Here is a 21,456-nt window from a genome sequence, read left to right as displayed (position 1 = left end):
CTCTTTATTGAATGAAGCAGCACAAATATTACAAATGTTTACACAATACTTTTACTTCAAATTGTACAAAATGTAGTTGTACCAAAGAAAACATCTAAATTACATTAGCTAAATTAAAAGTTTATTGTGCAAATAACAAAAAATAAGACATAGTGTTATTGACCTTGAGTAATACTATGGTTAAGAAATGCTGACCTCTAGCCTACTATCCAGCTTGACAGCCTTTGTAGTACTTTTAATATGTAAGAACTGCCTTCACATTCTTCTCAAACCAAAACGAGTGAGCCCTGTTGTCAAAAAATAGAAATTGTCAGCTTTTGCATGAAAATTATTGTAAGATCAACATTCTCACAACTGTCTTGCATTTCAAGCTTCAAGCTTTCAGTTTCACAAAAAGGAAAATTGCAATTCTTGCGAATGGCTTTATAAAAAAAAAAAAAAAGGCTGTTTAGACTCATGGCATTATGATATTAACATTACTGGAAGACTAAGGTGTGTGTTTATAGCACTGGTGAAATGTATGCAAGTGTGTTCTGCTGTTTGCAGCAAAATATTATGAACAATTCAACTTCAGACCATACACCTGAAGATCTCAAGTCCTATATTATAGAGAAAGAGAGTCTATCCTACATGTTCATATGTCTGAGTTTGTGCTTGTGACTTTGAATGTACAAGTGTGTGTGGATGTGTATGTGTTTAGGAGTGATTGTGCATTTTGATGTGCATGTGTGAGCTTGTGGGCCCCCTGGGACTCAGTGCATACTGCCTTGGATAGGTAAGACAGGAGGCCTCACAGACAAACTGTGTGCACACCACAGAGAAGCGCTTCTGGTGTTCATGGCAAGTTCGTAGTAGTTAATACTGCTGTCGATGCAGTTCTAGTCTAGGCACAGGGTTAGCCTCCGTTCCTGCTGGCCTGCCACCCCTGGCCACTGGGTCTGGAGTGAGGGGCGGCACATTGAGCCAGGATCATCCATCTCAGGACCTTAGAAGTCAACTAGCGGCTGGTTCTTTCCTCTGATGCTGGAGCATGCCTGTCACGCTCACTATGTCCTCCTCAGGGACCTTGAAAATAGTAGAGCAAAGTTAAAGCAGTATTAGTTGATTTTTTTTGGCCACTTGAAGGGAGCAGAACAAGCTGTAAACACAACATTCACATATTATCACTTCACAAAGTTGATATGGTGAACGTGTTAGCAAACGATTGCCTATTTACACATCCGGTAGACATAGAAGACCTTTAACATTAGATATGCTTCTGGCTAATATTCACTCTCCTTTTAGCTCCGTTTTGGTAAACACATATCAGATTCTTTAGCATAATGCTTCCCTATGTTCGCCAGGTAGTTGCTAACTTTGTCTGGGGCTGGGTAGGTAGTGTACAGTAGGTTTGTCAGAGCTTTCTCCCTGAAAGCAGCTGCCTTAACATGAGCTGTGAGAGTGAACCAAAACATCATAAAACCAAAACAATGAGCTGAAAGGTGATAAAATGCTCCATAGAGCAGAGGGGAACTGCTGAGTTGGTGATAATTCTTTAAGGGTTTAGCACTACAAGCGACTACAAAAAGTAGTGGAACCAGAATTGAGCTTTGTGGCCCTCCATATGGAACATTCATTTTGTGTAATGAGAGATTGTGGATTAAACTTCTTAAAATGCCACAATACATACCAAGAATCATCAATCAATAAGTCAAACATAATACAATTAAATATATAACCAAAGTAGGAAAAACAGATTTGTCTTTTGCTATGTTGCCATTTTCCCAGAGAGCCTACCAGCAGAACCAACCAGAAGAAGGTTCACTTCCTGTGATCCCCATCAAGGTTTCTTCCATTTTTAATTATTCCCTGGTCAAAGGGGGGCCTATTTCTATTGTCCAATGTGGGCCTGTGAAAGCCTTGAGGAAGATTGTGTTTGTGATGAAGGGCTAAAGGAATGGTCTTTGTTAGAACTGAATGTAAATTGTAAATCACAAATTATTCAAACCCACACACTCCAACCAATAAAATAATGATTTCCAAGTTCCAAAATCTCACAATTAAATTAACATAATTCCATCCTGTGTGGATGGAACGATATCTCCCACACATAGCAGTTCCCATGAAATTCATTAGCGTTAACTGGAATTTTCCTCAGACTTTATTGAAGATAAAATTATCCTGACTAATTCACTGAAACATGAGCCAGAGTGTGACCTCCCATCATCCCGTATGCACATGTTCTTTCACATGTTCTAGTGACGTAGCTTTGTGCTGTTCCATGTTAGGAAATGTCCTCAACTATTTCTGTTATTGTGTCTCATCAAGAGCTTTCTAAATGACTTCCATCCTTTTCATTCTTCCTCTTTAGCTGTGCCGATTTTTCTGAAAAACAGTATGGATAATGAAAAGAAGCCTACAGATTAACAACTCAATGGGCCGTAAAACAAACAAAACGATTTCAAAAACCCAGGTTTTCAAATCTGAAAGTTGTATTTCAAAATTCTTGCAGTCTTTTACTGTTTAGTTTTTCGTTTTTTGGATTACATCATACCGCAAACACATTTTTTTCTCTACATTTTCTGATGACATTATATAGATTTGAAGTATTGCTACAGATTAAGAGGATCTAACGTATACCTATAAGCTTTTCAACCAACCAAGAGCTAAAGCGAACTGCCAACCCACTTTACCTCCCGTCCCGCCCACAGTGGAAGCCACTGTGATGTCACAGCTAGTTACATTTTTATCAATGGAATTTGATGTTATTAGGCCGCTCTGTGGTTAACACTAATCCCACTTGAATTCCATGATGATGACAAAGTGCAATGACCCTCTATGACTAAAACACCTGCGTTAAGCTCAATGACATGCTAGACCGAATAATACAGCTATGAATGTAAGTAACACTCTCATTTCCAAAACACTTGGAATACCCAAAGGTTCAACGTCATGACAAGGTTCACCTTTGTTCATCCTTCTTTTTGTTCACCTTCGGTCAGTATTTGGTGACTAGGACGATTAAACAGCCCAACTATCTCAGACTGAATACTTTGCATTTTGATGCAACGAGGAGGGAGAGCAGAAAGATAGAGGATTTCTATTAATGAAGCAATAGAAGACACATAACGTAATTCATCATGGTTTTAAAGTTCACTCTATTTGACCTAACTTGTTTTGGGAGAGCCCTTCACACTAACTCACAAATGTTAAGGATCAGGGCATAGGGAGCAGAAAGAGACAGAGCCCTATAATATATTTAAGGCTTTGAGAGATCAGTCTACATCAGTGGTTCTCAAACTGGGGGGTGGGAAATGTAGCGAAATAAAAAAACAAGAGTTTGCTGATGCCATCGTGCTGCCCTGAAATATTTATCTTATTTCAATCGAATTCAACTGGGCTCTTTTTTTATTTGTTGCTCCCCCAATATGGGGGGGCGGCTTCTGACGGGGGGCATGACAGATAGAGTTTGAGAACCGCTGGTCTACGTCAATGTAAGATTCAAGGTGAAACCAATCCATAGAAACCACAAAACAGTCACCCAGGTACGACTGATCATTTGAAGAGATGACAGTCTTCTCCACTCTGCGGAAGGACGCTTATAAATAATGCACCCATCACATTGATGTAGGAGGGACATTTGGCTTTGCTGATTCACACGGTGACATAAATTCTGCGATAAGATTCTGGGTAACAGATGAAACAAACAACAAAGCCGATAAACCTTTCTTGGTAATTTTCAAGATAATACTGATACCGTTGCTGACTAAGCTGGCAGACAGACACAGATGCAGATGTGGTGAATGGGAAGACAAAATCAACGCAGCAACTGTGTGGAGTTTCATCTTGCATATATACATGTATATATGTAGATGAACTTCAGTCTTCATTATTGTATAAATAGTTCAATAAATCTTCTCTATACATTCCACACAAAGACTGTAATGACAAGTTAATAATGCACTAATATTGTCCACAATTAAATGTATCTTGAAACACATCAACAACATGTTTGCACATTAACTTAACAAATATATGCCTTTTTGAAGATGTTAAAAATGCTTTATTTTCTAAACTTTTGATGATTTTGTTCAAGATAGCAGGTATATAGTTATAAATATGATATACAGTGGGGTCCAAAAGTCTGAGACTACATTGAAAATCTCAAAAATTTTCACGTAAACCTGGAAATAATCACGAAGTTTGAGGATTCAGAACCATTTACACAAGACATATGCTGTTATGACATGTAAAATGAAGAAGAAATATTTTGATTCTGCACTATTTTTAGGTCAGCAATCAACTTTAAGCCAATTTATGGCATTGACCAACTTAACTCCTTTGTACAAAAAGTCAGATTTCTTTGAGTTGTATCCCTTCCATCGAAGGATGCGACGCTCGTTCACGTAACTCAGCTGGCAGCCAGTGTTCACCTGTTATAAATATGGCTGTGCCTCAAGTTTCCAGCAGATCATTGCTTACTAAGTAGCATTGTGATAGTGGGAAACATGGCATCAGAACTAAGTGTAAGTGTCAGAAGTCATATTGTTATTCTGAGCAAAGAGGGGCTTTCTCAGTGTCAAATCACGGCCAGACTAAAGGTTTCTAAGGGGGCAGTGCATGGAACTCTGAAAAACGCTTTGCAGAAACAGGGTCAGTTGTACCCAAAGCACGATCAGGCAAACCAAAAGTGACCACAGCATCAGAAGATCAATACATCAAGCTCAGTTTCCTGATACATAAAAAAACCAACTTCATCACAGACACAGAATCTGCTAAATAGACAATGCAAGACTCCAATCAGCCAAAGTCCTGTCAAAAGAAGGCTGTCTTGTAGTGGTCTCAGAGGACGAGTAGCAGTTTCTAAACCACTTCTCAGAAGGGGAAACAAGGCCAAATGCTTGGGGTGGGCTAAGAAATACCAAACCTGAAATCTTTAAATATCTGAGCTAAGAGTAATCACTTTTTTGAGTCAAAAACGCATTGAGTTTCACGTTTTGGTGGCCTAACTAATGAGGTGAAGATGTTGGACTCACCAGAGCGTGGTCGAAGCTGAAGGTGCTTATGTAATAGGCAGAGATGTCGCTGTCGGCCAGAGGCTGAGATATCTGGGCAACTATACCACATTCATCTAAGAAAACATACAAAGAGTGGAAGAGAAACACACTGAAATTAGTATCACAATCATTAACAGCTGTTAATAAGCCAAATGTAATCAGACGATAACATAAAATATATTATATGTTTCCAATTATTGCCATTTTGTAAGTCTGTATTAATCTAAACCTACTACAGACTGCAAGTACCTGAAATGTAATAGAAAAACACAAGACAATAGAACTGACACTACTGGTGGTCCCATTCACATATTTTGGCAAAAACAACTTACATAGTTTCATAGGTGTACAGAGATCATGGAATGGATGATAGCTACATAGCTACAAAGCCTTTTTAGTTGGACTATTTGTATAACCTGAACGATTTCTAATCTAATTTATGGCACCAGTCAGACACCAAAATCACCTGATTAATCCCAGCAGGGGAAGCAGTTCTAGAGGCAGGTGGGACTGTGCCATATGACTGACACGCTCTAAAAGTGTATATAGAGTAAATTACTACATTTTTAGGTATTTAAAAGGGAGAGGCCTTACCAAATCCCAGTGGTTGTCCCCCTATACGAACCATTCTCCACAGCTCCCCGGAGGAGCTGGTGAAGAGAAGATCAGCAGGAAACCTACAGCACAAAGATCAAGCACTGATTTCTACCAAGCAACGAGGTGCAAACACAAAACCATTTCAGAGATGGGCAGGGGAATAACCTCCTCAAATACAGACACTGTAACACCACAACACCCGCAAAGCAATGACAAAAAGGGGGAACAATGGAGTGATGTAAGAAGGCCTGCATTAAAATAGTTAAATATAGCAGAGTGTCGTTATAGAGCTGTTGTGGTTAAAATGCAGTTGTTAAGAAACGTCAGGACTGGGGTAAACTGTACCCGAGAAGTATCACTTAAGTAGACACACGAGTACAAATACTTTACTACCTTTATTAACCCAAAGCAGCTCTCACTTCACTCGCTGACAGTGTGAAAATTATTACATTAAAACTGCTGGATCCTGTTTGTTTGTTGCTTCACTGTTTCTGCCATTTCAGCATTTTAATGAGGCATAAGTGCGCATTATTAAGGTCTAAAAAGGTGGACTGGTTCAGTGTAAGTTATTATGAATCCTTACTGTCTCTGAGCCTCAGTGTCCATCACCAGTGAGATGTAGCCATCGATGAGGGAGAAGGAGAAGAACTTGATACAGTCCAAGTCCTGGCTGGGAGACGACTGAGCATCCTCTTTAGGACTAGAGAGGAAGACATTAGACAAGCAAACATAGTTAGCAGCACTGATTTAAAAAGAGGTCATTTATATCATAACAATACATGAAGTCACACAATTAAATAATTGTCAAGAACAGAAAAAAAACAAAACAGTATTTCAAAAACATGATGAGTTTGGATTAAAAAGAAAATTCATTAAAAATACTTTTGATTCTCAAAGTAGAAAAAGAAAGAGAAATCATCACAAGCCAGTGAGCTGGAGTCTGGTTTGCATCGTGTGCTGCCACCTTGTGTTGTAGAGAGGTAATGCAGAGGCATCTCACCTGCTGGAATAAAAGAGGACGTCGATGAGTGTGGTGGCGATGGACGGCAGTGTGTCCGGGTCCAGAGACATGACACAGAACTGGTTCTGGGGGATCAGCACCGGGTGAACTGTAGGCTGCATAGCTGGAAGAGCAAGGACAGTGTTGTTTTGTTTAACCCATTGAACAGTTTTACAAATTTCTAGTTTTACAAAACTTTAGTAAAGACCATTTTGTTATTGAATTTGGTTACAAGCCCAAACACAGTTCTTCTTCTAGATCAGAGGTTTTTAAACACTGTGGGTCCCCACGGCAGACAAAAACAAGACAACTGTGCCCAAATTCAGTGTTTTTACCAGCCGCAAAATACTATGTTAGTCTGTGGGTGTGGTCCAACCCACGAGTACGAAGTACTCTATGTGCAAAACAGTACAATCCCTTTAGCTTTATTTCTTTCTTCTGTGAATGTGTAAAAACTACGGTTGTTTTTTAGTTTTAGTAGCTTTTTTTTTATAACAGTCTTTATTGTTCTTATTTATTATATCTTGATGTTCTACTTATGTTTCTATTGCACCATCCTGTATGCTGCTGGAACAATGCAAATTTCCCAGCTGAGGGATCAATAAAGGATTATCTTTTCTTCTCTTATCTTCTCTTACTCATGTAATAAAGTATTAATGACTACTGAGTACTCATTGGTCGGAACGTCAACCTGTTGGTGGGCGTCGTGGCTGGTGTGACCCATCACAAGATGGTCTTCAGTTTTAGTTTATATTTTGGCAAATTGGCACCATCACAAGTATGCTGAATTAGCTATGAGCAGTTCTGCTCTCAGTGTGCTCATGGATGTGCAAACAGCTATCACTAGATTACTTTGATGTTGAAGAAAATAAAAGAACGTGATTAGTTGTCTGGAGTTTTTATGCGGTTTCTATGCAGATTTAAGGACGAATGTTTGTGATGGATAATGAATAATGATGTCGTCGTTCAACACTGAATCTAAAAACGTGTATCCTGTCTGTGTGCTCAGATTTGACTGAATTCTGATGGAAATTGTGGTGCTAAGGATTTCAAAGTACCTCAGTTTCCTCTATGAGCTGTGCATCACAGCCACTGCTGCAGCTCCGACTGCTGACATGGTTGATCAGTGGGCGAAACTACAATAACTAACTTCCAGATGTTTTTAGAACACCTGCATGCACATCTTTGCCTCACTCTCTCCCTCCACCGTGAGATACCAATAACTTGCCTCCCTCTCTATTAATACCTGCCAAGTTTTCACAACTTTATCTTCTCCTTCAGTCTTGCAGATGAAAGTAGTGAAATATGAGCTTTAATTAGGTCACTACTGTGCCTACAGTTTGTCAGTCAATGCAATTTGCATTCTGCAAAACAAAACAGCAGAGCTGGTGGGTGGACGAAATTCCAAACTGATCTGACAAATGTGTCGAGTCAAAAAAACATGTTTTTCTTAAATGTCGACACAAAGCCGATGTCTTAGTGATGCAAAGATATGAAAGACTGTGAAAGGGTGGACACATCTTTCAGCAGGTTCTGCCCTCACCGTACAGCATGTCCTGTACTTCATGCTGACGTAAAAATAACTTCCTGTAAAGGACACAGTAATTCAGTGCAGCTCAAATGTTCCTTTATGTGCGAATGCATTGTTTCATTGCATAATGTCATATACTGTAATGTTTGTTTAAGCCAAACATGGCTTTGTTAAGCACAACAGGCGTCCTTGAACAGCAGGTTCCTCTTGCTATAAATACAGATCCTTCATAATGGCACAATGGCTCTGATTATTGCAGAGTTTTTTAGGTATTAATCTATTTCATTAAAGTAGATTTTGTTTATTTTCTCTCATGGGGCTATTTCTTAAAAAATCTTCTTATAAAAAGATAAAACCATCGTCCTTTATGAGAGGATCACTGACTTGGAGAGAGGCTGGCTGGTAGGGTGTATGCACATTGACATGGATATGATCGGACTGACCCATTAGCCTTTTTAAGTCTTATCTACTATGATGGAACATCACTGATTTCAAACATCCATGTGAGACAGTGGTTTTTAGAGTTTACAGGTCTACCATCCACAACAATTCACTGTCAACCCTTTTCAAACATGACATCACTGTTCTGGAAAGCTTTTTCCCTCCGCACAACAGCACTGTGGCAGCACTGCTGAGTTGCAAAATAATAACGTCGAAGAACAACAGTGTTCACAGCACTCACAGGGAGCATCAAAACATTGAGTTGAATCACAGTTTAAAGTCTACAGCATGATGACAGAGCATGAGCAACAAAAGTGTTACGCAGTTTTAATTTGGCTAGTTTTTTGTTTCTAAAGTGGTTTATTAATTAGCTTTTATTTTAAATAATGTATTACATTGCTGTCTCAAGAAGGCAGCAGCAGTTTTTTTTAGCAATTAATATTGTATATAAAACTACAGCATATTCAAACTTTCATGTGCTGTGTCTGTTAATGTGACTGCCTTATATTCATGAGCTGTGTTGAGTTACAGATATGTTATATGTTATTCTAACTTTAGTAGGCAAACTGCCAGGGCCTATCTCAAACACAACACTACACTGTACTGCGTGTGTGACAGATGTTTAGGCTAGCCTTCTAAAGAGCTGGTACACTTTTTTTGAGTTTAGTTCTCAAGTAATCTTACTTCTCTGTAAGTAATATTTAAGCCAAGAAACAATACTTCTACTTGAGTTACTCCCAGAGAAAAAGCAATGATGTTAACTATCTGACCTGGAATTGTGTTTTAAGATCACTTCCTATGTGATGAGTAAGTCTTTACATTTTGTACAAAGAACCTGAAGGTGGTGCTAGAGGATCTTAACGTCATCCTCTGAGGCGAGCTCGATCAATAGCTGAGAGCTACAGTAAGTGAATTCACACTAAGCAGGACTGTGACCTCTACCTTCTTTGCCGTTCTTCTGGAGGCCGTTGGAGACATCCTGACACAGCATAGGGACAGACTCTCCTCCCACCTCCTTGTAGATATTGAACTCCTCCTCCAGAGTGCTGATGACTACAGACAGGTCTTTCTCTCTCACCTACACAGCATAGACGTGGAACATAAATATCAGTGGTGGGACGTTTTAGAGCAAACTCCTCGATCATTATCATGCTGTTCATATATAGTCTACAATGAGTTTGCCATACAAGGTCGTTTCAGGGCAAAACAGTGGCTCACTTTGTGGGAATACTTGAGTTCTTTAATGTACTTGCTGACACAAACGTCTGTCAAGCTGTTATCTATTTTTGCCCACTTAACACTTTCACATGTAATACATCAACTAACTTTTTTGTGCCCTCAGCTCTGGCAGGAATTAATTTGGGAATCCTTAACAGCAAAATTGGTGAGTGGACAAAATGCAGACACTGCGGCTTCTTTTGTCTGGCAGAACTCAGAAGGTGAAAGGCTTCACTGCAAGATTGGAGATCTAGACTTTTTATACATTTTGAGAGTTTGAAAATTTGCTCCAGACGTCTCTAAATTATACAACACGAACAGCTTAGAGTGCCTCTTTCATTTTAACAAGATACTTGTGGGAGCTGATTAGACTGGAGTGGAATAAAGATGAGCTAAAAAAGCTAAAAAAGTAAAAAGACTGAAGTAGATGGGACTCACCAGGATGAAGTCGGTCTGATAAGTGGAGAGCATGAAGACAGAGACGTGCTGCTGGGCCAGAGGGGCGATGACCGACTTGGCGATCTTGGTCACCCCAACAGCCTGAGAGCTGCTGGAGGCGTTGCCATTGGAGACAACGTTGAGCGGCAGCCAGATGGAGCCTTCAACCTTGAGATGCTCTGAGGGCTGGAGCTCTGAGTGGGGTCAAGAGGAGAAAAGCTGGTCGTACTGTGTGCATGACTTCATGCTAATGCATTATAGCACTGGCAGTGATTTGGTCATTTGCAGGTCAAAAGATGTCTATAAAAAATTGATTTAAAATCTAAAAGGTTTTTTTTAGACACCTCGGTTACTGTTTGAACAACATTCCAATATGCAGCAGGTCCTCCCATCTTATACACATAGGGCAGTTTACTTGTGATAGAGAGTACTACTCAACCTGTGAAATAGCTGCATAATGTCCTCTGTGGCTCTGGATGGAGCTTTCTGCCTGGTAGGTTAAAGATGTCAAATATTTGTATATTATATTATTATATTAATATTTGAGCATGTGCATTATAAACTGAAGGCATGGAGTTTCACACATATCCATGTGTGAAATATGCAACTGGGTTGCATTATAGGAAATGTAGGATGCAGTGTTTTTGGAACCCATAGTAGGGGGTAGTAGTAAAAAATCAGGACTTTGCTCCACAGCTTTTGAAAATGTGTTTTTTCAACCTGTCTCTTGCAAGTCCCCTATCTTTATGGAAGTGCAATACTGAAACGCTTACGTTCCTCTTTAACTTAGAGGCCTGGATGTCGTTTAACCTTCAAATCACCGAAGCGGTGGTTACTGGGTGGATTTATTCCACCTCCCTAAAGTTACCAAAAACAACTGGTCTTAATATACTTTTAAAAACAAACCACTTGTGTGAAATAACGGTGCAACTGCCACACTAAAAATAAAACAGAGAGATGTTCCCATGAGGAGAAGCTCATTCTGCAGGAGAAAAACCTCCCAAATTGTGTGATTGACAGAGTATTTTGAGTACAGTGAAACTGGAAAACACAGGAGGATGACAAAATACTGAAAAATGACTTTGAATACTCACAGATAATGTAAAGCTGACACTAGCATTGTTTGAATTGGTGATTTCAAAGTAAAACAAGACAACAGAGCTCTAAAGAAGCCAAATCAGCAGCGTCAGAAATACGGTTTCAGTGTCATTTAACCAACATTTCAACAGCAAGTGTTTAATGTCTGCACCTCATCACCACTCGGTGTGTCTTTATGTTCGTGAGGTGTGAACCATGAGACAGCTGCAAGTAACAACTTCCTCTTGTTTGCTGCGCAGTATAACGTACACAAACGTCCTCTCCCCCACCTGTGGTCTCTTTCTTCACCATGGAGACCTAAATCGTCCCTGCTATTTAAACCACACAGTAACGCAAGTAAAACTTATGCCGAGGAGAGGCCAGCAGCACCTACATCACCACAACATACTTGGCTGTGGAGCGTGACCTCATACCAATGCATTAATGCACTCGGACATGCGGCTCCTAGTTGGTGGTGAGGACGGGTTAAAGTTCAAACAGGGTGATTCCTGTAAGTTTCTAAGCCAAAATGGAAAAGCAGGATATTTCACTCTTTGTCCCAAAAAAAGACTCAAGTGGAAGCTGGCAGCTATTTGGGAAACAGGTGTCTATCCAGGAAGTAAACAAGAAGCTGAAAGACAGAGATACTGGGGTGATGACTTAGGGAGATGTGCAACCTGACCTTTTATGACAGTCACTTAAAAAACAGGTCTAAACGATGAAAACATTAATGGCTTCCTAGCTCTCCATACACGGCTCGACTTCTACAACTGAGCAAAGAACTTGTGAATGCAGAGCAGTGGAGAAAACTTTCTTTGCACGTTTGAGATGAGATTCATTTAAAGTCTCGAAACTTGAAACTTGTTTCATTACAATTCAGCTAACTAAAAACATTAACAAAGGGTGTCTACCTCCTGCAGTGAATACCCCTTTTTCTTTTTCTTTGCTCCCCTTCAAAGAGCCACTGTTCTGGTTGGCATAATTTGTCACAGATGGCCCCTTGTGGCTTCGCTACACCAGCTTTCACCTCTTAAAATAGGCACTTAGTTAGAAGGAGAGCAAAGGAGACAGGGAGAGAAACAGAGCAGCCGGAGGCGATATATGCCTTTAACAACTACATCTGCGTAAAAGCACCAGACAGAAATGGCTGGATGAGGAGTGGATGGGACTATACCACACAGAAAGTTATATACCGTTGACCCTGTCCTAGGAGCCAGAACATTGATAGAGGGCTTAACTAACAAATGGCTTAAGAATTTGTCAATCTATCCATCTTTTTGATAAGTCTAACAATTTTTAGAGTTATTTTTAGAGAATTTTTAAGCTCTGATCTAAGAATATTTCATAAATGACTCATTGATTAACAAAAACAAATGTCAGCGTTCATCTCATTGATCTGCCATCAAGTCCGTCTCCAGCACACCCAAAAAGCTGTGGTGTTGGACTCTGGAGGAGATACTCGCTGATAAATATTAAAACAAATAGTAGGCAATGGTGAGAGAGCTCCATGAAGATTTAAGAAAATACTAAAACATTTTGCTTTGTCTTCCTTAAAAGAGCACTCCAGCTATTTCAAGTCTATATCAAGTTGGGGGAACTCCCTATTATGGGTCAAGCTCCAAAATTACAATTCCCATAGCATCTTTTCTAGACCTTGCCTCTCTAGTAAATGCATACGTCTGTCAAAATCCACACCCCCAGTTTATCACAAATATGCAGAGATAACCCTGAGCCACAAAAGAAATTATACAAATGTTTTCACAAGCTGAATAGTACTCCCCATGCTGGTAAAATTGGTGGAATTCCCCTTTAAGTCTCCAAATTTGGAATTGGCAGCAGCTTCCCTAAATCAGTGTTTGGTTGACGTACATCAGTGCATGTCTTGCATCATTTTCTGTGAGTACAAAATAAGTAAGCCATGGTACATTTGTTTGTAGTATTCTAGCTGCCAAACACTGTACTACAAAAAACAGTATATAATGTATACTTAATGGTATCACCATATAGTGTACAATGTGTACAGTGTGTGGTCAGAGAGTGGGAGGACAAACCCCTGCCTGGTAAAAGTGATGAAAGATACAGTATGTGTGCGCAAGGGTGTTTTACCTTTGAATCCTTCCTCGTCAAGGACAACTGTGTAGTTCTCTGGTGTCTCCGTCAGACTGAAAAACTTGCATCTAAAACAGGAGAGGAAGTACAGATGGAGAGAGGCATGTGGTTGAGAAAACATGAAAGGCAGGAGATAAAGAGGAAGGAGAAAGAGGGTGGAAGGACAGTGTTATTCATATGCAACCAACAAAAGGAGGTTCAGAGTTTCATAATAATAGTTACCAGGAATCAAATAAATGGGGTTCCCCGAAATTCACACTGTTTTCAGGGTTGGCTGTCACTCAATTAGCACAAGCACAAGCTCAGCTTTATGTCAGCATAGCTCCTTTGTCTACAGCAAATGGTGGGTAACACACCAAACTGGGGCACTACTTCAGTAACCAACTGCTGCATTCAAGGAAAGACCGGAGAACGCCACTCTAAATGTGATTAGATGCGAGTTTCAGAATTCACAGGAATGTGTATATGCATCTGCTATGAAAATCAAGTGTATAACTTGGTGAAACGTCTCTTCACCAGTACCACTCAGGTCTGTCTTTCGCAGGCTTTGAGTCATCCACATATCCACAATCTTTAAAAGTGACTTTTGCTGTCTTCTTCTACCTTGTTCTATAAAAAACTTTGGTTAAATATTTGAAAAGACAGTGCAGTTTTTCCAACTGATACAGCCCATTGGGGTTAAAGATTTACAAGGAAAAAGACCAGCTGGCATCAGGTTGTTGTCATTTGGGATCTCAAAACTGCTCTCTACAAGACTGAACCTTTAAATTTACTGTACTTCCACTCTCCAGTTGGCTGTTCATCAGGCTTGGGGCCAAACATTGGCTTTCAAGAGCTGTGAAACACACATTTTCTTGGATTACATCAGCCTTTGAGGCCAGCACATGATAAATTGAGTTTCTGGATGGAAAATTCCTCGTTCTACTTCCAAAGAAATATCTTTGATAAGTGTGCCAGCAACAACAAGGAGACTGGGATTGAACTGAATCATTAGGTGAGCTGTAGATGGAGAGAACTGATTACTGTGTAACTCAGGAGTTGGACTTGCCCTGTTGCCTCTTGTTCACTTTGACATTAATGGAAACTTTGACAAGACAAACCTGTGTTCAATTGGCCAGTCCAGACTTCAGGCTTTCACTTTGCGTTTTAAATACCCTCTCAACTCAAACTCCTGAGGACTTCAAGTTTAGGCTGATGTGGCTTTTTCACTTTCTGGGGAAGATTTTCAACCAAGACTCCTTAAAAGAATATAACAGTTAGGAGTTCAAAGTGGGAGGTGTTATTTCCGGCATCCTACAAGTCCTGTTTATTTTCATCACAATGTTAGGTGACTGGAGCCGGTCCAAGGCTTGGATAGGCATAACATTCACCTGGTTTCATCGTGAGTATAAAAGAGGGGCAACTGCATTAAGAAATATCTGGTTCTTTGATAAAAACTCAAACATACAAGCAGAAACATTCAGTCACTGAGTTTAAAATGATGTTGTGCGTGTTGCTAACGGCAAGCTGAAGCAGAAGATTACACTTTGTAGAAACATATCTTTGGACATATATCTCAGTAGAACAACAAAGGAATTAAAGCTTGAGAGGAGATGTCCACTAATAGTTGGATGCAAGAAGATAGCAAATACAAAATACCACCTGCCTTATGGCTCAAGGCTGCCAAAAGTTTGCCTTTGCCCTTCAGAGGCCTTGTTACTGAGTTAGTAAGGCTTTTAAATGTTGGTAAAGAGAAGATATGAGATTTGAATTCCTGAAAGGGGAAGTGCTACATATTCCTGTTTTCTTAAAGCGTCTCACTGGAGATACACCTTCCTCTTCCTCTGCTTATCAGTCAGCTGAGGCTATTACAGTAGAGGCCAGAGTGAGACCGCCAAACTCCTGATTCAGCAAAAAGTAATCCCTGCCATGAGATGGGACAATCAGCCCACAGAGAGACAAAGAGAGAGACAGAGAGAGAACACTAACAGTAACTACCAGCTGTGTTAGCAAGCTCAGCCAGCCCATTGTGTTATAATACCGCCCCCCCCCTCATTTCCTGTTGGCCCTTCCCCTTCCCCAGCTCGCAGTTTCCTGCAGGTAGTGTGTGCCAAGCATCTATCCTGCAAGTGAGAATGATCAAGTGAGGAGCGTTATCACATGTGGTGTGTTTATGGAGAAGACAATGAAGGCTCTTAGATTACACCTGCAAGGCAACCAGACCTCAGCAACACACTGGTTGAGTTGTCAAGAAACTTGAGGGAACATCTGTGCTTGTTTAGTTTCCTGTTTGTGAAGTACAGATATGACAGATAAGATGCCTCACCTAAGCTGCATTACATAATACTGAAAAGCACACAGGAAAATGTATTTGCCAACATTGATTTCAAAATCAAGATTCAATCCTCTTCATTACTATCACAGTCTAAGGAAGGTTGTTTTAACCTACAATCAGTACACCCCTGGACTGCTTAAGAAATAAAACAACATTTCTTGTGGTGGAAATTCACTACCAAGTTCCTTTCCATTTTCTTCCAAAAAATGAATCTTCTCAACGAAAGAAGGATATTGTTATGCATCACTTAGTGCATTTAGAGGTTTGACAAACTATCCTTGACTCCACAGCAACACACGAAGAGAAAAACAAACAAGTAGAGGGCAAAAATGGAGCCCAAAGGAAGCACAGCATCTATGGGTTGGGTTATGCTGAAACAGAACTAGTTTGTGCGACGTGTTGTCTGAAGCTATTCAACCGTTCGATAAGCACTGCTTCAGGGTTCAGCAGCATACTGGCAGCTTAACCCTGAACCACCTTTGATACACACATTTTAAAGCAAAGACGCTAGTTCAGCTTTAACAAACACAAAAACATAACCATCGAATCTTGTCCTCTTCAGCCTCCATTGTCTCCAAAAACGTCTGTAATCATTGAGAAAATATACCACCAACCCTCCCTTTCACAATCACAATGATTAGTCGATTCATCAATTGGTCAATTGAAAGAAAATAAGTCTACAACTAGCCTATGTTGATAGATTTATGTGGCTGTGGGAACATTTCATAAACTCAGTGATTAATCGACTAATCAAACATGCTTGGACAGCACTCTGTAACAGTGCCACATAGCCTGTGTGTGATCACTGGTGGTAATGAGTTCGTTCTACTGAGGCATGAAGGAACATGAAGAAGAGGAGACGGAAAACAACCAAAAGAGACGAAGAAGCAACAGGTAGCGAGGGAGCGGCCGAGTGGGGAAGATGAAAACCAAGTACACAAGAGCCTGGACTTTGATCCAGCTGCACAAAGCAACGGGTGGTAGCGGCGGTGAGGGAGTGAGCGTTGGTGGTGGTGGTGGTGGGGTTTCTGCAACTGATGCTCCAGCTGAGGAAACGTGATAAGAGTGGAGCAAACTGATGTTGTTTAAGTGTGAGGAGTTAGCTTCGAGCTATCTCAGGCCTATCGTCAGTGGACGACCAAGCTGTCTGCTGCCTACAAACCGATCTATAGCGTTCTCACGGGGTCCACTTTTTCTCACAACAATGTTTTTTTTCTAGAAATCTCTGCTTGTTATTAGAGGGAGGGGGCGCCTTATGTAAACGAGGGGAGTGAGAGCCCCAACCTTGACAGACCACTGAAGCAGACAAGTGGAAAACTCCCCACTGGGTCTCTGGCTCAGCTTAGGCATTGTTCCAACCCATGCTCTTGTTAGTGAGCTGCCGAGGAGAAGAAAAGAGGACTGTGTGGAGCCTGCAGGACTGCATGCACAGTACAGTAAGACTGATATATTGGGCTGATGCAGGGATTTGATTATAACCACACCCATAAACTCCAAAACAACAACTAAGGACATTACAAGACTCCAAACTAACAGCTTACAAGCCCATGGTCTTTTTTTTTCTCTCTCTCGCCCATCATGGGTGGATTCATTCACACCCTTTGGTGTTTAATAGAACCTAATCATACTTGGCTGCTGCAGGCATGCATTAACTTTTTGTGTGTGGAGATACACACTCATACTCTTGCCTGTAACCCATATCACTACAGCACGAACCTTCTACTAAATTGACCTAAATCAAGTGCACCTCTGCACCACAGGTGTCTTAATGCCTCAGTTTCGTTGGAGGATACAGGAGGAAAATCTACGTTCTTACAATTTGGGATAAGTCTGCCTCTTAGAAGTGATTATCTCCTTAAAATTCTGCTCAGGACTGCTTTCAAATCACTTTGTGCGTGGTCTCGGGTGGTTGTTTTCTAATGAATAGCAGGGGCCTGAAAGAGGGAGATGGTTAAAACCAACAGAGGCAATCAGGCTTGTTTTTTCTCCACTATTGTTTTGAGTTGCCATGAACTCAATCTTCTCCACCACTCCCTGATCTGCATTGTCTATAGTTTGACCAGGGGGGGAAAAAATAAAAAATAAAAACAACCCCTGCTACAGTAAAAGAACAGGAAAAACACATCAATATCACAGTATGATTACATAACTCCAAAGCATGCACAACAAAACACTGAAAAGCAGACAGGCCTGCTAATCCAAGGAAGTGTCGCCTGCCTTCTGGTTCATTCTGGGCTCACCCTACTTTGCTTCCCCCCCCCCGCCAGACACTGAATGCTTCACAGAGCCTGTTCAAATGAAAATGTAGGCTCACACTTCTGAAATAAAATAAAACACTGACTGTAAACCTGGACGCAGTTCTTGAACATTCAGAATTAGTCATCACAAACCTGTTGGCCCGTGCCTTAGAAATACCGGCGCAATTACAGGACATCTGTGTATTATTCACAGTGACTAGTTATTTACTTAGCCTTCATAGCTGAGTGACATAATAAAGTGGTGCAAGTGATCATGACACAGTGAGTCTGGTATGGACATGTCAAAACCTACTGTATCGCCCGATTCTCTGAAACAAATGAGAGCTGATGGATGCGGCGAGGCGTGACCGGATGAGAAGCATTTGGCAGCCAAATATAAGATTCAAATCTTGTTTCTTTATCTCATTTAACAAGAAATGGACAACAAGTGTTTTCCAGTATCATGATCCAGTCATGCAGGCGTGGGCTAGTCCTATTGCCTTGTAAACTGATTATTAAATGGGCTGTTCTGTTGCCAGTACTCATAGGATGCTTACACTAAGCAAATCCTCGAGGACAGTGTGATTTCTATACTTCAGACGTCACAGAGCACAAAGGCGAGCAGAGGAGAAAAATCTTTGCTGACATTAGCTTACAACTTATTTGTAACTTGACATGAAAGCAGTAGCTGAGCCTCTGTCTGACCTATATCATGGGCAGCTTGAAGACAGATGTTGAGCTCTTCTTCTAGCCATGCATATGTGGGGCAGCCAGAGCAATAAACAATTACATAACAATGAGAGAATATCCAGGGATTAACTGAAAACTGGCACTAATGCCAACATGAGATCCGGACAACTTGCAAACTGGATGGTTGGTTTTAGGTAAAGGAGGTCAAGTGGTTTGAGCTGGAGAAACAATGTCCCACCAAAATAAAGTGGAGGGGCACTACATGCTTTTTAAGATGTTTCATCAATGCTGGTCCTATGTTCAGTTGAAGCAGCATGCATTAAAAGGCATTCATGCATTTTACAAGACTGCAAAATAAATTCATGAGAATGCAATGTGTTTACTAAATTGCTGCTGTTTTTTTGTGCAAATATAATGTAGATTATTAGTTAACATAGTGGATGCAATCCTATCTCCATTGTAAGAACACATTCCTAAAGAATATCATATTCTGGCTGATGTGTAGTTTTCCAAACATTCAATATATGTCATAAACTGCTGTACTTACATACAGCTAAATACACTGCAGCATATCATTCATGGAGGCAGAGCAGGGCATGCACAGGCAAATAGCCCAATACTGCCTCGGCCACCCAGTGAATGGAGAGGCGATGTAGGTTATCTCATATATCCGTACTGGATTACCAGGCTGATTCACACCGGAGCGACACCAACATCTGACCCCGATGAATGAGTCTTCTTACCGTGTCCTGTTCCGGAGAAATATCAGTTTAATCAGGGGGTGTGTGAAATTCACCAGCCCATTCTTGGATATGCTGGTGACCCGTAGCCTGTGGTCCAATATGTGCAAGTCCATATTGTCGGTTGCGAGCGGTGCAGTCCCCTCTGTGTGTGCATGCGGCGGAGAAAACGCCTTCCTAGCTGAGTGATATCATTAAAATGTTAAATATAGGCCTGGATGATGAGCATTACCGACGAGTAAAGCCGCCACCGCGTCCCGCTGTGCTCGTCTCACAAGACGAAAAACATCCGACGCAATCGGACTCCAGCCCCGCTGAACTACTGTATATTCAAATAACAGGGACAGCCCCGCACACGACACGCCCCCTCCTCTTAAAGCGGCAGGTTGATGATGTTCAGCGTCTGCATGCAGAGGGTGGAAGTGTGAAGCAGGAACTTAAGTTCCGGTTAAGCGATTTGGGCGTGGAAGTACTTTAAAAGTATGGCCAAAAATATGTGGACACCCTATTGTGTTCCTTTAGTCTGAAGCGTCTTCATAGTTTGAGCTACCCCCCCCCCCTTTGTTGTAAGGGATATCTTAAAGGAATCGTTTTCTGGAATCTAATGATAATCGTAAGGAAGACAGTTTCTTGGTTGAGGACCGAATCTCTGCTGGCTGCCGAGCAAATGCGTCCGGCCAAGAAATAGTCCGGCACATAACCCCCTGAAAATCCATAAAGTGTCGTTTTTACAGTTCGGTTTTTGTACGGATTAAACATGTACATTATAAGTGTTAATTAGCCACCTTCATTATGCTAGTAGGCAGCTTTTATTAGAGCCAGGCTAGCTTCTCCCCATTTCCAGTGTTTATGCCAAGCTAAGCTAACCAGCTGCTAGCTGCAGCTCCATATTTACCGTGCTATAGTTCTTTTCATCCAACTCTGGGTAAGCATACAATAATATTTTAGGCCATTTATAAACAACCTTTTTTGCTTGTTATCCTTTAATATGAAACATTTACTTGTGGTTCCCCTTCACAGGGTGTACAAGGTAAAACAATAAAAGATTGGAGAAAAGTCCAAAAAAATAAATATTCTTTTTTTGGCAGAATTTTTTTATTTTTTCCTACCCCATAAATCATCTCACGACCCATTGTGGGGGTCCTGACTCCCAGGTTGGAGGCCACTGTTCATGCAAATAGGGTGTATCCAACTTTGTGACAACATTTTGGGGAAGGCTTTTTATTGTTTCAACATAACAATCCCATAGATCCACAAAGAAATGTTTTAACGAGTTTTGCATGAAATAACTTCACTGGCCTGAACAGAGCCCTGACCTCAACACCATCCAACACCTTTGGGATGAACTGGAATGCCGACTACGAGCCAGGCTTTATCATCAGCCATCAGTAGCCAACCTCACTAATGTCCCTGTGGCTGAATGGCATCAAATCCCTGTAGCCAAATATCAAAATCTTCACACAAGGGTGACAGGATAAATTAATAAATTCTTTGATGGACTCGGACATTCCCTACACTTCCCGAACACTACCTTTAATCAGTAAAATGGATGTCCTATTGCATTGGGATCACTTTCCCCTGGTGATTTTTTGTTTGGTGATCAATTCAACTACTTCTTTAAATAATTTAAATGGCTATAATGTTTCTTCTTGTGGAAATGTAAAACATGCTCTGTGCATGGAGGATTTCCGTGCCAAATTGAGTATAATAATTTAAGGAGGATACCAGCAAAATGTGGGGGTATAAAAGTTGAAGTACTATCACAAGGATAGCTTTAAACCTGTTCACCCATCAAAACAGCCCAGCTTAGTTTAGTTAACTTAGTTTAGCTTTTAGCTCTCAGTTATATTTCTGAAAACTTGACTGGCTAGAATTCCCACGATCCAGTTTGTAACATTGGTTCTGAGTACTACAAAGACCACACTATTGTGTGTTATTCAAGTTTTATTTTGAAAATACCGACCACTTCATACCAGAAGTTAAACATTCACTTCTGGTAGGCTCTTTACACAACTTACTGTAAATTTT

At 40.7% G+C, this 21,456-nt stretch overlaps 1 protein-coding gene across 1 annotated transcript; it reads right to left on the bottom strand.

The window, feature by feature from the left end:
* Positions 1–22: 22 nt before the first annotated feature.
* castor1 (cytosolic arginine sensor for mTORC1 subunit 1) lies at positions 23–19,647 on the bottom strand. The gene is made up of 9 exons (XM_070904526.1): positions 19,432–19,647; positions 13,445–13,515; positions 10,262–10,455; positions 9,548–9,683; positions 6,634–6,757; positions 6,217–6,333; positions 5,631–5,713; positions 5,016–5,110; positions 23–1,065 (listed from the first exon to the last, which is right to left on the bottom strand). Exons 1-9 carry the CDS (start codon positions 19,542–19,544, stop codon positions 994–996), a joined length of 1,005 nt encoding a protein of 334 aa, XP_070760627.1. The 5' UTR covers positions 19,545–19,647; the 3' UTR covers positions 23–993.
* Between the last annotated feature and the right edge of the window lie 1,809 nt (positions 19,648–21,456).

This window comes from Enoplosus armatus, chromosome 4 (genome assembly GCF_043641665.1).
Source record: "Enoplosus armatus isolate fEnoArm2 chromosome 4, fEnoArm2.hap1, whole genome shotgun sequence".
In the NCBI taxonomy this organism is placed as follows: Eukaryota; Metazoa; Chordata; class Actinopteri; order Centrarchiformes; family Enoplosidae; genus Enoplosus; species Enoplosus armatus.
This window is presented reverse-complemented; position numbering and strand designations above follow the sequence as displayed.